The 12,700-nt window shown below is 45.7% G+C and overlaps 2 protein-coding genes across 2 annotated transcripts in view; both read left to right on the forward strand.

Moving 5' to 3' along the window:
* Positions 1-45: 45 nt before the first annotated feature.
* Positions 46-1,200, forward strand: htr1e (5-hydroxytryptamine receptor 1E; the record flags this gene model as incomplete). The annotated part of the gene is made up of 1 exon (XM_083643420.1): positions 46-1,200. The coding sequence occupies one exon, from the start codon at positions 46-48 to the stop codon at positions 1,198-1,200; it is 1,155 nt and encodes a 384-aa protein (XP_083499546.1).
* Positions 1,201-1,763: 563 nt separating this feature from the next.
* The window catches only part of znf292b (zinc finger protein 292b), a 30,323-nt gene continuing 19,386 nt past the window's right edge, over positions 1,764-12,700 (forward strand). Inside the window, exon 1 of the mRNA XM_083642942.1 lies at positions 1,764-1,946. Coding sequence (XP_083499068.1) covers positions 1,782-1,946 — 165 coding nt within the window. The 5' untranslated portion in view covers positions 1,764-1,781. The remainder of the gene's footprint in view (positions 1,947-12,700) is intronic.

The raw sequence follows: 12,700 nt of genomic DNA on the forward strand, positions 1-12,700 counted from the left end.
TGGAAGTGGTTCCAGGGAGGGTTAGCGCCCCCGCCCCGCCCAGGGATGGAGATGGAGAGGCACCTAGGGGACACGACCATGGGGCCCAACATCTCAAACTGCACGGGCCCGCCAGCCGCCAGCCTCCGGGCGGTCAGGTTCACAGACAAGATGGCGGCGCTGGTGGTCGTGCTCGGGCTTCTCTCCCTCCTCACCGCGCTGGTCAACGGAGCCGTCATCGCCGCCATCTGCACCACCAAGAAGCTCCACCTCCCCGCCAACTACCTCATCTGCTCGCTGGCCGTCACCGACTTCCTGGTGGCCATCCTGGTGATGCCGATCAGCATCCTCTACATCAGCACGCAGACGTGGTCCCTGGGCCAGCTGGTGTGCGAGGCATGGCTGAGCGTCGACATGACCTGCTGCACCTGCTCCATTCTGCACCTGTGCGCCATCGCCCTGGACCGCTACTGGGCCATCACCAAAGCTATCGAGTACGCGCGGAAGAGGTCGGCCCGCCACGCCGCCGCCATGGTCGCCATCGTCTGGGTCATCTCGGTGTTCATATCCATACCTCCCTTGTTCTGGAGGCAGAGGCCCCGCAGCAGCAACAGCTTCAAACAGTGCCTCATAGAGCACGACCACCTGGGCTACACTATCTATTCCACGTTTGGGGCCTTTTACATCCCTATGATCGTCATCCTCATCTTATACTCCAGGATTTACAACGCTGCCAAGACGCTATACCAGAAACGCGGCTCCTCTCGCCACCTCGGCGGCAAGCTGGGTAGCCAGAACTCTGTAGACCATTGCCGTGTGACGCACACGCTTTGTGTGTCAGACCTGTCCACCTCAGGTCCCACCGTGGCTACGAGACAAGCTCAAGACAAGGACAAGCTCAATGTCACCATCCGCATCCCGTCCTTTGAAACAGACGTGGATGGGGCCGATGAGAAGAACCAGATATGTACCTTGCGTGAGAGGAAGGCGGCGCGAATACTTGGCCTCATCCTTGGGGCTTTTATTATTTGCTGGCTGCCTTTCTTTCTCAAGGAGCTCTTAGTGGGTCTGAAGCTTTTACAACCATCCCATCATATGTCTGAAATCCTGACTTGGCTGGGCTATATCAATTCCCTCATCAACCCCCTGCTGTACACCAGCTTTAATGACGATTTCAAGCTGGCTTTTAAGAAACTACTCAAACGAAAAGAGCATGCCTAAGTTTGAGTATAAACCACAGTCGAGGGGTTAAACCCACCAAAGGGAAGATTTACGACCGTTAATTCACATGCAGTCTGTCTATTGACACTATGGTGTGATGTTGTGCTTTTTCAAATAAAATAAAAATGTTACAAATGATTGTGTTGCTTATTTTACTCTTCACTCAGTGGGGGAAAAAGAAGCATTGCTCGTATTCCTGTTATTCTAGGCTATATCGTACTGCTCCATATTATGATGACCTACCAGTAGGCCTTTCTGTGATGTGCATCATGTTTGTCTGTATAATGTGATGTATAATATGCGTGCATGAAACCACCAATTGACCAAAACGTCTGAAAACGTAAAGGCCCAAAGCACAAAGAAAAAGCAATGGGGCACACACTGCCATAGGCACGCTGCTGCATAGTGCTGTTGCATCCACCACTATTCACCCCTTTCAACAGCCTCTATTATTTTCTGCACTGAAGTACGCAGTGCTGCCAGCAGGGGGGCTCGTCTCGTTTGCATCACTGCGTAAACATTGCGTCGTGCTCGCGAGACGTAGTACGCGGCAGTGGTACGCGCTGGAGCTGGGTGTGAAGATGGCGGACGAAGAGGCCGAGCAGGACCGTAGCTCTGAGAGCAGTATCGGTGCAACGATCGGGGAACTTAAACAACGTTTGCAAGATCTGCAAGAAGCCGTGGTTAAGGAAAGCACAGAGTCTCCGACCCAGTCATCTTCTCAATATTGCCAAGAGTTCTGCCGGGTATGTTCTTCTCTATCCCTTCCCTCACGGTACTTGGCTAACCAGCTAGCAGTAGCTAACGTTACGTTCTGGTTCCTCTGGATAAAGACAGGGCACGCATTTATTAAAATCGAAGTAACGTTATGATCGAATGGGCAGATTTATTATTATTGGTGTTTGGGCCAATAAAGCCACAAAATCGAAGCAACTGTTGCGGTTGAACTGATACGGAATGCTCAAATCAAACCCTCTCGGGCTATCGGCTAACGTACCTTTCTATTAGCATATCGTAACGTTAGCTAACTGCTGTGTCTGCAAGAAAATCAATTCATTGACATTGTGGACAACGAGCCAACTCTAACGTAACTGGTTGTCACAGGTTCATACATAACGGCTCTTTTATAATCATACACGCGACTAGTAACCAGCAATCAGCCCAGGCGTTAGCACGCCAGGCAGCTAACGTCGTTAGCTCTTTAGCTTTTTACTCTTGCATGTTTGGCTGCATGCGCGTGCACGTGACAATTATTTCACCAATTGTCTCGCTTTCAAGCTAGCAAATGGCTTTCGCCTCGACATGCATGCGCCAGCTTTCACTCTGCGTTTAGCCTTTCTGCTACTGACCCGAATTGTGCATGGAACCTGGTCGTCCCAAACCACCGCGTTCTAACGCATAATTAATATGATGTGACTGGATTGCACAAGGGAACAGTAGGAGGAACGTGTTTTCTGACATAGATTTGGGTTAGTGTGTGTGTGTGCGTGCGCGTGTGGTAATGTTACATGCCTGCATGCGAGCACGGGCACATCATTATTCACGTCAGTTGCGTAAACTAAAATTGGGTTATTTTGTTGGTGGTAATCCATCTCTGTACACTTCTGTGGCTGGAATTAATCGTCTTTAGGTGTTGTGTGAGCACATCTGGGCAAGGGGGAGTGTATGTGCAATGCTGCACGTAAGCATATTTTGTTGCATGGGCAACGCCTCCTGGCTCCAGCACCATCCAACAAAGAGGCACTTGGCAGAAATGTATCATTGAAGGTATTTCCTGGGAGTGGAATGTAACTTACCAGTATGATCACAGCAACCATGCAGAGGCAGCTCTGTGCGTACTGTTGCCCCTCAAAAGTTACCTTGTCTATCACTGCCTTTACAATGAAGTGGAGGGCTTGATGCACATCATAATATCAACATCATCAAAACATAAACATCACCAAATAGCCAACAGTAGTTCTGATGCCTGGACTCAAAATACCATTTATATATTTTTTTGAATGAATGAGCTTAATTAACCTGAGGAACATGAGAAACTCCCCACTTGCTGCCTTGTGCAGTTGCCAGGCGCTTCTTTTCACCTGACAGCGGGGAGCTTCACCGGCAGGACGTAGCGTGTGGGAGGATCACGAAACTGATGACGCATTTGATGTGGCGGAGGATGAGTCTCAAGAGTGTAATCAGTCCCTGAAATTTGAAAGCAATCATAACCGATTAGTGTTAACATGATGCACGATTTTTAGTTCCATTCTTATATCACAGTAACACAATGGGGGCTTTTTAGAAATTAGGGGTGAAGAGGTTATATCATGTTGAGGTGCAGTGAGAGCCAGTAAGTGATAAAAACCAAGATGAAACGGTATGAACATTTCATATATCACAATTACCAAAATTATCAGTTATTAGTATTATTGCAGTATTGTTAAAATGTGTTGAACATGTTCAAAAAGTACTGATGCACTCACTGAAAGTTTTATATTGAAAACTCTAACCGCCGGGAATTTTATCGCAGTTTATCATTAAACTGCTAATCATTTCATCCCTAAACCCAACCCACCCAGCCTCTATCCTTGTATGACAGCCAGCCCACTCTGATATGAAACCTGATATGAAACCTCTGACCCAATCAAAAGCCTTGCAGCTAGAGCCGCAACGATTAGTCATTTGACAATAAAATAATTGACAACTATTTTGATAATCATTTTGAGTAATTTTTTAAGGAAAAAGTCAAAATTATCTGATTGGAGCTTCTTAAATGTGAATATTTCCTGGTTTCTTTACTCCTACATGACACTGACAGCAAACTGAATATCTTTGGGTTGTGGACAAAACAAGGCATTTTTTCACAATTTTCTGACATTTTATAGACCAAACAACTAATCGGTTAATCGAGAAAATAATCAGCAGATTAATTGATAATGAAAATAATCGTTAGTTGCAGCCTTACTTGCAGATGATGTTATTTGCTCTGGATGTTTTATGGGTGTGCGCCTGCTTACGGTTCTGTTTTCATTGTGTATTCATCTTCAGTCAGTCAGTCTTCACTCAGTTCTTATTTATCTCTTGAGCCAGAAGGAAAGGTAAGGACGGGTGAGAGGCTTCTCACAAGTTTTGATCCCAGGCCAGCAAGTAGGGTCCTATGATGCAGAAAACATGGACGGAATCGCAGAATTTGGTAATAAAAATGGAATCAACTGCAAAGTAACCTAAATTATTTAATCTTATAGTATATACGGTAGTTATTCAAATTAAAATTGGCTAAGTGGGCGGTGTCAGTCACGATTTGTGACAGGAGGGATGTCACTCAATTGTGATGTCATGTCCACTTCAGCTCATTCAGAACGCTGCTGCCCGTCTGGTATTCAACCAACCCAAATTCTCTCATGTCACTCCCCTCTTCCGGGACCTACACTGGCTTCCCATCTCGGCATGCATTAAATTCAAAACACTGGTTCTGGCCTACAGGGCAGTACACCAGACAGCCCCTCTGTACTTACAATCTATGGTCAGGCTCCAAATCTCTCACCGTTCCCTCCGCTCCTCCACCAGCGCAGGATGCCTCGCCCCTCCTCCGCTACGGGGGCTCAAAAGTCGCTCATCCCGATCTCGACTCTTCTCGTCCCTGGCACCTCAATGGTGGAACGAGCTGCCACCTTCGGTCAGGACGGCCGAATCACTGCCGACCTTTCGGAAAAGGCTAAAGACTCACCTTTTCAGGCTCCATCTGGGCCCTTCTTGAACTAACTTCTTTCTCTTAAAAAAACAACAACTTACTAACTACTTACTAACTTAACTTTACCACTATTCCTTCAGAAGTTGTAGTTGTCATAGACCGTTTTGCATAGTTGATTGCTCTATTGCTGACAAAAATGTGTTATTGTAGTAGATGGTGTGGGAGTATAAGTAGGGAGAAGAGGACAAGGGTGAGTTAAGGGGAAAAGGTAGTTTCTCCAGAGTTTAGAAATAGATTTGTAGTAATTGTAAAATAGGCCTAGAGAAATCATTGGAATGGGGTGTTTTGAGAGGGGGGCGGGGGGGGGGGTCTTGTGTCACCATGTCACCTCACAACTCACTTTTGAGAAACATCTTGAAGAGGCTGTCAACATTTCTGTGCCAACCTTGATAGACTTTAGTTTCTTCCCATCGACAGTATCACTCTCCGTGCTACGCTGTGTCATTGCTGGTCACCTAGGTCTTGAGAGCACTTAAGGAATGCTGAGGATTTCAAGATTGCTTTGAGTTTATATGTTAAGTGTTAATGATTCATTCTGATGTGTAAGCATGACTGCTTTAGAGGACTTAGGAGACTGGTATATCCGTTCTCACTTCCCCCACGGGGGAAGAGTTAAAAGCCACTTCTACACAGAGATTCCGCAATATTGCTGTTACGAAGGCCCACGATGACGACTGCAGTGTTGTCTGTTGAGCTGGAAGTCAAATCAGCAGACACGCCTCTCCGCCAGGCTCCTGTGCGGACGTTTTTCGCCTGGCCGTGCACGCCCCGAATTTTGTCACTACGCGGACGCGGCTGGGCGGACAAAGTGGAGTTTTCAAGACTGGCGCTCACTTCCCGCGAGCGGAAACCCGCACAGAGTATAAAAGCTCCACACGTTTTCTCTTCAGGATTCCGTGTCTCTCATTTGCGTGCGGCCGGGCCAAACGTCAAGCATATTCCCAGCTTTACACAGACGTGCTTTTTACACAGGCATTCTGGCATGATGATCTGTCATTACCATGGAGACGTGGACTCGCGCTGATCAGAGGGGGTATCCTCCGACTCACACAGGGATTTATCAGGCGCACACAAAAAAGCCTAGCTGCTGGATTGTGGATTGTTTTGAGGAGAGACTGACGGAGAGGGAATCCTCAGATCAGGACTCAGCACAGATGCACTAAAATAAACCCGTGTGTCGGCTGTAGGCACGGAGCATTCCTCCTGGTGCTGTTGCAGGATCGTATAGACGGTTTTCACGGAATGGTCAGTCCTGCACTTGAATGTTTTTTTTTCTTTTATGTCCATAGCAAACACTGCAACAGGAAGTGAGTCAATTTAGAATGTTTTTGTTGTCAAGTTAAAACCGTCTATAGGCTACTTTTCTTACTTTCACTTCTGCCTTTCCCCTTTTTACTGCTGTGACGGCTGTAAAGTCAAACGTATTATAATCTTCCTATGGAGTTATGGATTTGTTGGGATATAGGCTATTTACGATACGATACAACTTTATTGTCAGCAGGCTGAAATTTGTTTTGCATCCAATGGCATTCTCCGTTCAAGAGTTACACATGAAAAACATGAAGACATGAAAGTTACACATGAAAGACACAACAGACAAAGACAAGACATCCAGAACTAATCCACAGAATTACAGAAGGCAAGCAGTTCAAGAAGTTAACCTGTTCTGATTGAGCAGACCAATAGACTGGTGTACAAAATAATTCTTCAGTCTATTGCGTCTAAATTTTGGGACTCTAAAGCGTCTCCTGGAGGGCAACAGTTGGTATTCTCCATTCAGAACATGCAAGGGGTCCGAGGATATACTGGTAGCTGTCTAAGCATGCTTTTGATTTGAGCTTCTGAGTGAAACACAGACTCTACAGGCTGGCCAATAATCTTAGCACAGATTTTTAACTGGCTAAAAAAACTTGGTTTTCACGGAAACTGATAAGCTGTTGAACCAAGCCGTACTACAGTACAACATGACGCTCTGAGTAACAGAGGTAAAGAAAAGTGACAGAATCTGAGCGAGTAAATTCGCTTCTGAATCTTCTTACAGATAAATTCTATGTGAGGGATCCATGACAGGGCAGCATCTATCATCACTCCTAAATATTTATAAGAGGGAACCTGTTTGATACTCTCATTATGAATGATGACTGGGGGTAGCTGACAGTCAGGGGGAATGCCAAAAATTATCTCCTCTGTCTTCCTGGTGTTGATTACAAGAGCATTTTTGTCGCACCATTCCACAAGCTGGTCTACACTTAACTGGTACTGGCTTCGGTCGTCACTTTCCGTCAGCAGGGATATCAGAGGTAGAGTCATCTGAATATTTTAGGAGAAACTGATTTGCCTCACTGGTGGTACAATCGGACGTGTAGAGAGTGAACAGTACTGGCGAGCTGATGCAACCCTGCGGTGCACCGCATTTAGTTGGCTATAAATTCAGAGGAACACTATAGTTGTTTATCGGAAGGGAATTAACGTGCACAGACGAGAGACTGCAGTAAACGGCGGGATTCCCCCCCCTTCGATCCGCCTTCCTTGTGGGTTACCCTTTGAAAGAGACGTTGATTCGGGGCTGATACTACCTCCACTCCCGGAACGAACGGCGTCACAGAAAAAAGAGAAACAACGTTAACAATTAACCGATTAACTGATTGTTATGGTGCGCAACTAACGGTTAAGGAAAATGCATGAAATTCCCATCCCTCGTAATGATCCCGCAACGATCGCTGCTTTCACAGCCTGTGAAAAGGGGCTAAAGAAGCTTGATGGCTCTGGGGACAAATGACTTCCTCAGTCTGTCTGTTGTGCAGCTCAGTGACAGCAGCCTGCCTCTGAACATGCTCCGTCCTCTGCTCAGTGACAGCAGCCTGCCTCTGAACATGCTCCGTCCTCTGCTCAGTGACAGCAGCCTGCCTCTGAACATGCTCCGTCCTCTGCTCAGTGACAGCAGCCTGCCTCTGAACATGCTCCGTCCTCTGCTCAGTGACAGCAGCCTGCCTCTGAACATGCTCCGTCCTCTGCTCAGTGACAGCAGCCTGCCTCTGAACATGCTCCGTCCTCTGCTCAGTGACAGCAGCCTGTCTCTGAACATGCTCCGTCCTCTGCTCAGTGACAGCAGCCTGCCTCTGAACATGCTCCGTCCTCTGCCCCACTATGGTGGTGTGTGTTGTGGGTGACTGTCAATGTCCATGATGGACAGCAGTTTGCTGCTCAGAGACCTTCTCTCCGACATCTTCACGCACAATATCTTGGAAGCCAGGGATTGGATGTTGGAGACATTTCAGAGGGATGCGATAACGTTTGTTTACTTGTTACCGATTGGCCCAAGGGGCACCTGCCGCCCAGAGCCATGTATATAGAAGAGTCGCAACATCTCCATTCACTCCAGTGGATTTTTTTTTTTTTTACCTCACAAAAGTTCCCGGAAGTAAGGTTCGGGATTAAGCAGCGCTGTCGAGTTGCAGCAAAATGGACCGTTTGTGATGTACTTTGAAAGGGTCTGACATTTAAAGAATCAAATTGTATATTGTCAGCTTTAAGTTCTGCATTTAAACGTAGCGTGAGCCTCCTTCCTGGCTGTTCATTGGCTACATGAGTCACACATTTTGGACTTGCGCTGGCACCGCTCTCTTACTAGATTGCTCTGCTGCCTCCCTCATCGTTCATGTGTGGGACGTAGCCATGTCAAGATACCAGAAATGTGATAGTCGCCAACAATACCATTGAAATCCCACGATTCTCAATGCCCAATTCGATACCATGGCGACTAAATCAATCCCATGTACTTCAAAATCAAATCCTTTTATTGAAGAAAACCTTGAACATTACGAAAATCAACAATGGTGGCATGTCGGTTTCAAGTAATACAGTAAGCAAATATTCACATTAAAAAAAGAATGGGGGAGGGGGCCTCATTAAATATGACATTGACTTGACTGACTGAATTTGTCTACTTTGCTCCAGTCTCTCCTGCTGCTGACGTCCTCTGGCTGATACTGTGAAAGACATGTAGGAGGTTTCAGTTATCACGTTTAGCTCACAGAAAACAGCAGAGGCTGCTGCACACAGTGTACTCACACGCACGCACGCGCACACGCCACACACACACACACACACACACTCTCTCACACACACACACACACTGTTATAGGCTAATCTGTGAACAAGCAGGAGACTGAACGGACTGTGATGACTGTACTGTAGCCTTGGCGTTTGTTGCAAACGACATGTGTGCTGTGCAGCACTGCTAACAACAGATGCCAGCTGTCTCAACTCGCAAGCAAACATAATGGTAACAATTGAGGATAAGCAGTAGAACATTTTGACAACATGTTGAAAGTAACTCGCTCACCTTGAATTCTTTGCATAAATCTGGATGCCTGTCTTTGTTACGTTTGAAGTGTATCCTCCTTTTTTGTCTGAAAAGTTGAAATGTTTTTTTTTGCAAATCTATTACTAATGCCTGATCAAATCATCATCCACTTCAATTGTGAAGTATTCCGTACACGGCTCGTGGAGCAGTTGTGTGGCAGACCTGCTGTCGATGCAGCCGCACACTGGTCACCATTTGCACGTGGTGGTGTTGTTGTTGTTACCGTATTCTCCTGTGCAGTCTTGAGTGGCCAGATTGGGTGGTTTTTCCACCAATGAGGCTGTTTCTACATTCTGACCTCTACAGTTAGTAGTACGGTACCTGCGCTCCCTACGGTACTGTAGAAAAGCACGTGCCGTCACGTTTTCACAATTTTGCTATTGACTTGCTACCCAAGTATGGCTTCTTGTGACATCCTCTCTAGGTGGGAGCACCCAGTAAAAAAAAACATCAAAACCTCAGCCGCCAGTCAAACGCTGATAACGTTTGGTTGCATTTGACAAGATGCTTGTTTGCAGTCAGGGTTCAACCTGAAATGGGAATCGTAAGATGCTAGAGGGGTTGTTTTATGGTGGACAACTAACAACCATAAAACAATCAGGAACTGCAGTGAGAGAACCTACAGTGTTTGTCAGTCAGTCAGTCCCCCCCTCCCGCCTAATTGACCCAGATGACACACATGATGCACATTACTCCATTCAGGCCAATAAAAGTGAACAAAAGCCAGATTAAGTGGCATTCTTCATTGATTCCAACCAAATTCTAACTTATACAGTTGAAAGTGCATTGCACTTATGTTGAGTATGTCGTGTACTACTCATGTAATGTATCATTCTCAGGCCTTATGCCTCCACCTCTGACTATGTCAGAGGTTTAAAATGGACCCCCCTGTCATGGAAGTTTCTACTGCCATGTCCGGGTCAGTATTGTTTTACGAGTAAACTGCTCATAGGGAGATCAGTGGGTGCAGGTCAGTATAGTTTTAGGAGTAAAGTGCTCATAGGGAGATCAGTGGGTGCAGGTCAGTATAGTTTTAGGAGTAAAGTGCTCATAGGGAGATCAGTGGGTGCAGGTCAGTATTGTTTTAGGAGTGAACTGCTCATAGGGAGATCAGTGGGTGCAGGTCAGTATTGTTTAGGAGGAGTGAACTGCTCATAGGGAGATCAGTGGGTGCAGGTCAGTATTGTTTAGGAGGAGTGAACTGCTCATAGGGAGATCAGTGGGTGCAGGTCAGTATAGAGACACTGCATGAAATAGGCCACGCCCATCACGGGGGAAAAGCTCCGTTCATTTCCACACACCAGCGTCATTTTCCTTGAATTAAACATAGCTAAAAGCTGTTGTGTGGTGGGGCTGCGCAGACAACACATGTAAAAAATCGCCAGTTAAGGTTTTTTTGTACTCCTGATCAAAACAAGGAAGCAATTGAGAATTGGCGAGAAGAAAAATGTGGATCTAGCTGTCAAGGAAATAAGTTGGAGTGTTCATCTTCCGTATATACGATCTTTTTGTGCAACACGCAACCATGCACGCGACATAGGAGAACGGCAGGATTGGAGGGGGGGGTTTCTGTTTTCCCCCGTCTTGGGCGTGGCTTCTGAATGATGACGCGTTACGCAGTGTCTCTATTTAGGAGGAGTAAACTGCTCATAGGGAGATCAGTGGGTGTAGGTCAGTATTGTTTTAGGAGGAGTAAACTGCTCATAGGGAGATCAGTGGGTGCGGGTCAGTATTGTTTAGGAGGAGTAAACTGCTCATAGGGAGATCGGTGGGTGGAAGATCACCAGTGTGTGTGTGTGTGTGTGTGTGTGTGTGTTTAGGCTGAACTGAAGACATCTGAGAAGGAGAGAGTGTGTTCTGTAAATGGAGCCGTTAGTCGGTGCACAGCTCGGTCCACTTCTCGATTATCCTCTGCCGGTATTACAGCTTCTCTCTCTGTTTCCCAGCATGAACGCTCATAATGACGAGGAAATGAAGAATACATTGAGTGGAAATGAGTGGCTGTGGAACTAAACACAGCCAGGGAGTCACTGGTTGACACCACTGTTGTGAAACTCACCGCGGCAGCTATAAGATCTGCTTTATATTAACATTCTTATCTGTAGTCAGTATGAAGGTTGTGGTCGTAGTTTAGTGGTATAGTACGCTCCCTCCAACAATGGCTGCTTTAGAGGAGCATGTTAAGAGAGCAGTGTAGGAGGCCATGTGTGAGGTCAGATGCCACTCAGAATATTTATTCTTCATTTTGTAGACTTGGTGATTTATGAGCTTATTGGAGTCGCTCTTATTTTATTGTACTGTAATTACAATGTTGATGCTGGCCATGGCCGCCATCTGTGATGACATTGTTATGGAATTTTTTGCTAAGCTTCACAGCAGCACTACTATCCATTTCAGCAAGGAAAATCATTGTGGATATTTCTTTTGGTGAAATAGGCAAGTGACTGTCTGCATCCTTAAAATGCAAATCCACAAGATTGTTGTTTTTTGATTTGATCCATGACTTTGGTGCAAAGTGGTAATTTATCTGGTGTTTCTGCACTGCATTTCTTAATAGAGATCATCTGTCATTCAAACTGTGGTTGGAGACTGTGACATCTTTTCCCTTGGATCTTCTGTTGATGAAGTTTGAGCTGTAGGCGGCGCTATTTTCTTTCTCTGCTCAGCCACAGTGGCGATCGCTGCTCATGCTAACTACCCAAAACTATTCCAAACAAACCAGAAATGTAAAACGCATCACTTCCTGTGTGACAGAAGATTTTTCCCGGGAAGAGTTACCAGCATATGAAAATGTGCATGAACTCGATATAGGTTGAATCACCGTTGTGTTACATTAATCGGCAATAAAGAGTAGCAAAACAGACAATTTATGTAAAAATGTCGCAGATTATTGCTTTAGAAACGTGCTATATTGTGATCAAAGGTCTAGCCTGTAACATAGTCTTATTTCATATGGCTTTTGCTGTTGTATCAGATGGTGTTTAGTTAGACTAGGCGATTGACATGTTTTTTCACTCTAATTTAGGAAGACAGCTCTTCATCGGTTACCTTGTGTTATTACTTTGAAACTGGCAGAATAACAATAAGTCGTAGCCTAACGTTAACTCATTGAGTGCCAGCCACTTTTGGAGGACGGATGCTCCCAGTGCCAGAGTTTCAGAGCGTTTTCAGTGATTTCTCGAGGCCCACAGAATATTGTGTGATATTACTATGTAAACACTGAACACGCACAAAGAACGATGAGACTCTATTCTATCATCTGCAAAAAAAAGTTTATTGATCCCATTTTCCGTTCTTTAGTTATGAGCCGGAGAAGATAGCTTGATTCATCCAGAAACAGCAATTTTTTTCTAGAAGCTGAGATAATTGGCCTTTTGTGAAATTAAACATTTCAAGCACAT

This window comes from Poromitra crassiceps (genome assembly GCF_964638095.1).
Source record: "Poromitra crassiceps genome assembly, chromosome: 9".
Classification (NCBI taxonomy): domain Eukaryota; kingdom Metazoa; phylum Chordata; class Actinopteri; order Beryciformes; family Melamphaidae; genus Poromitra; species Poromitra crassiceps.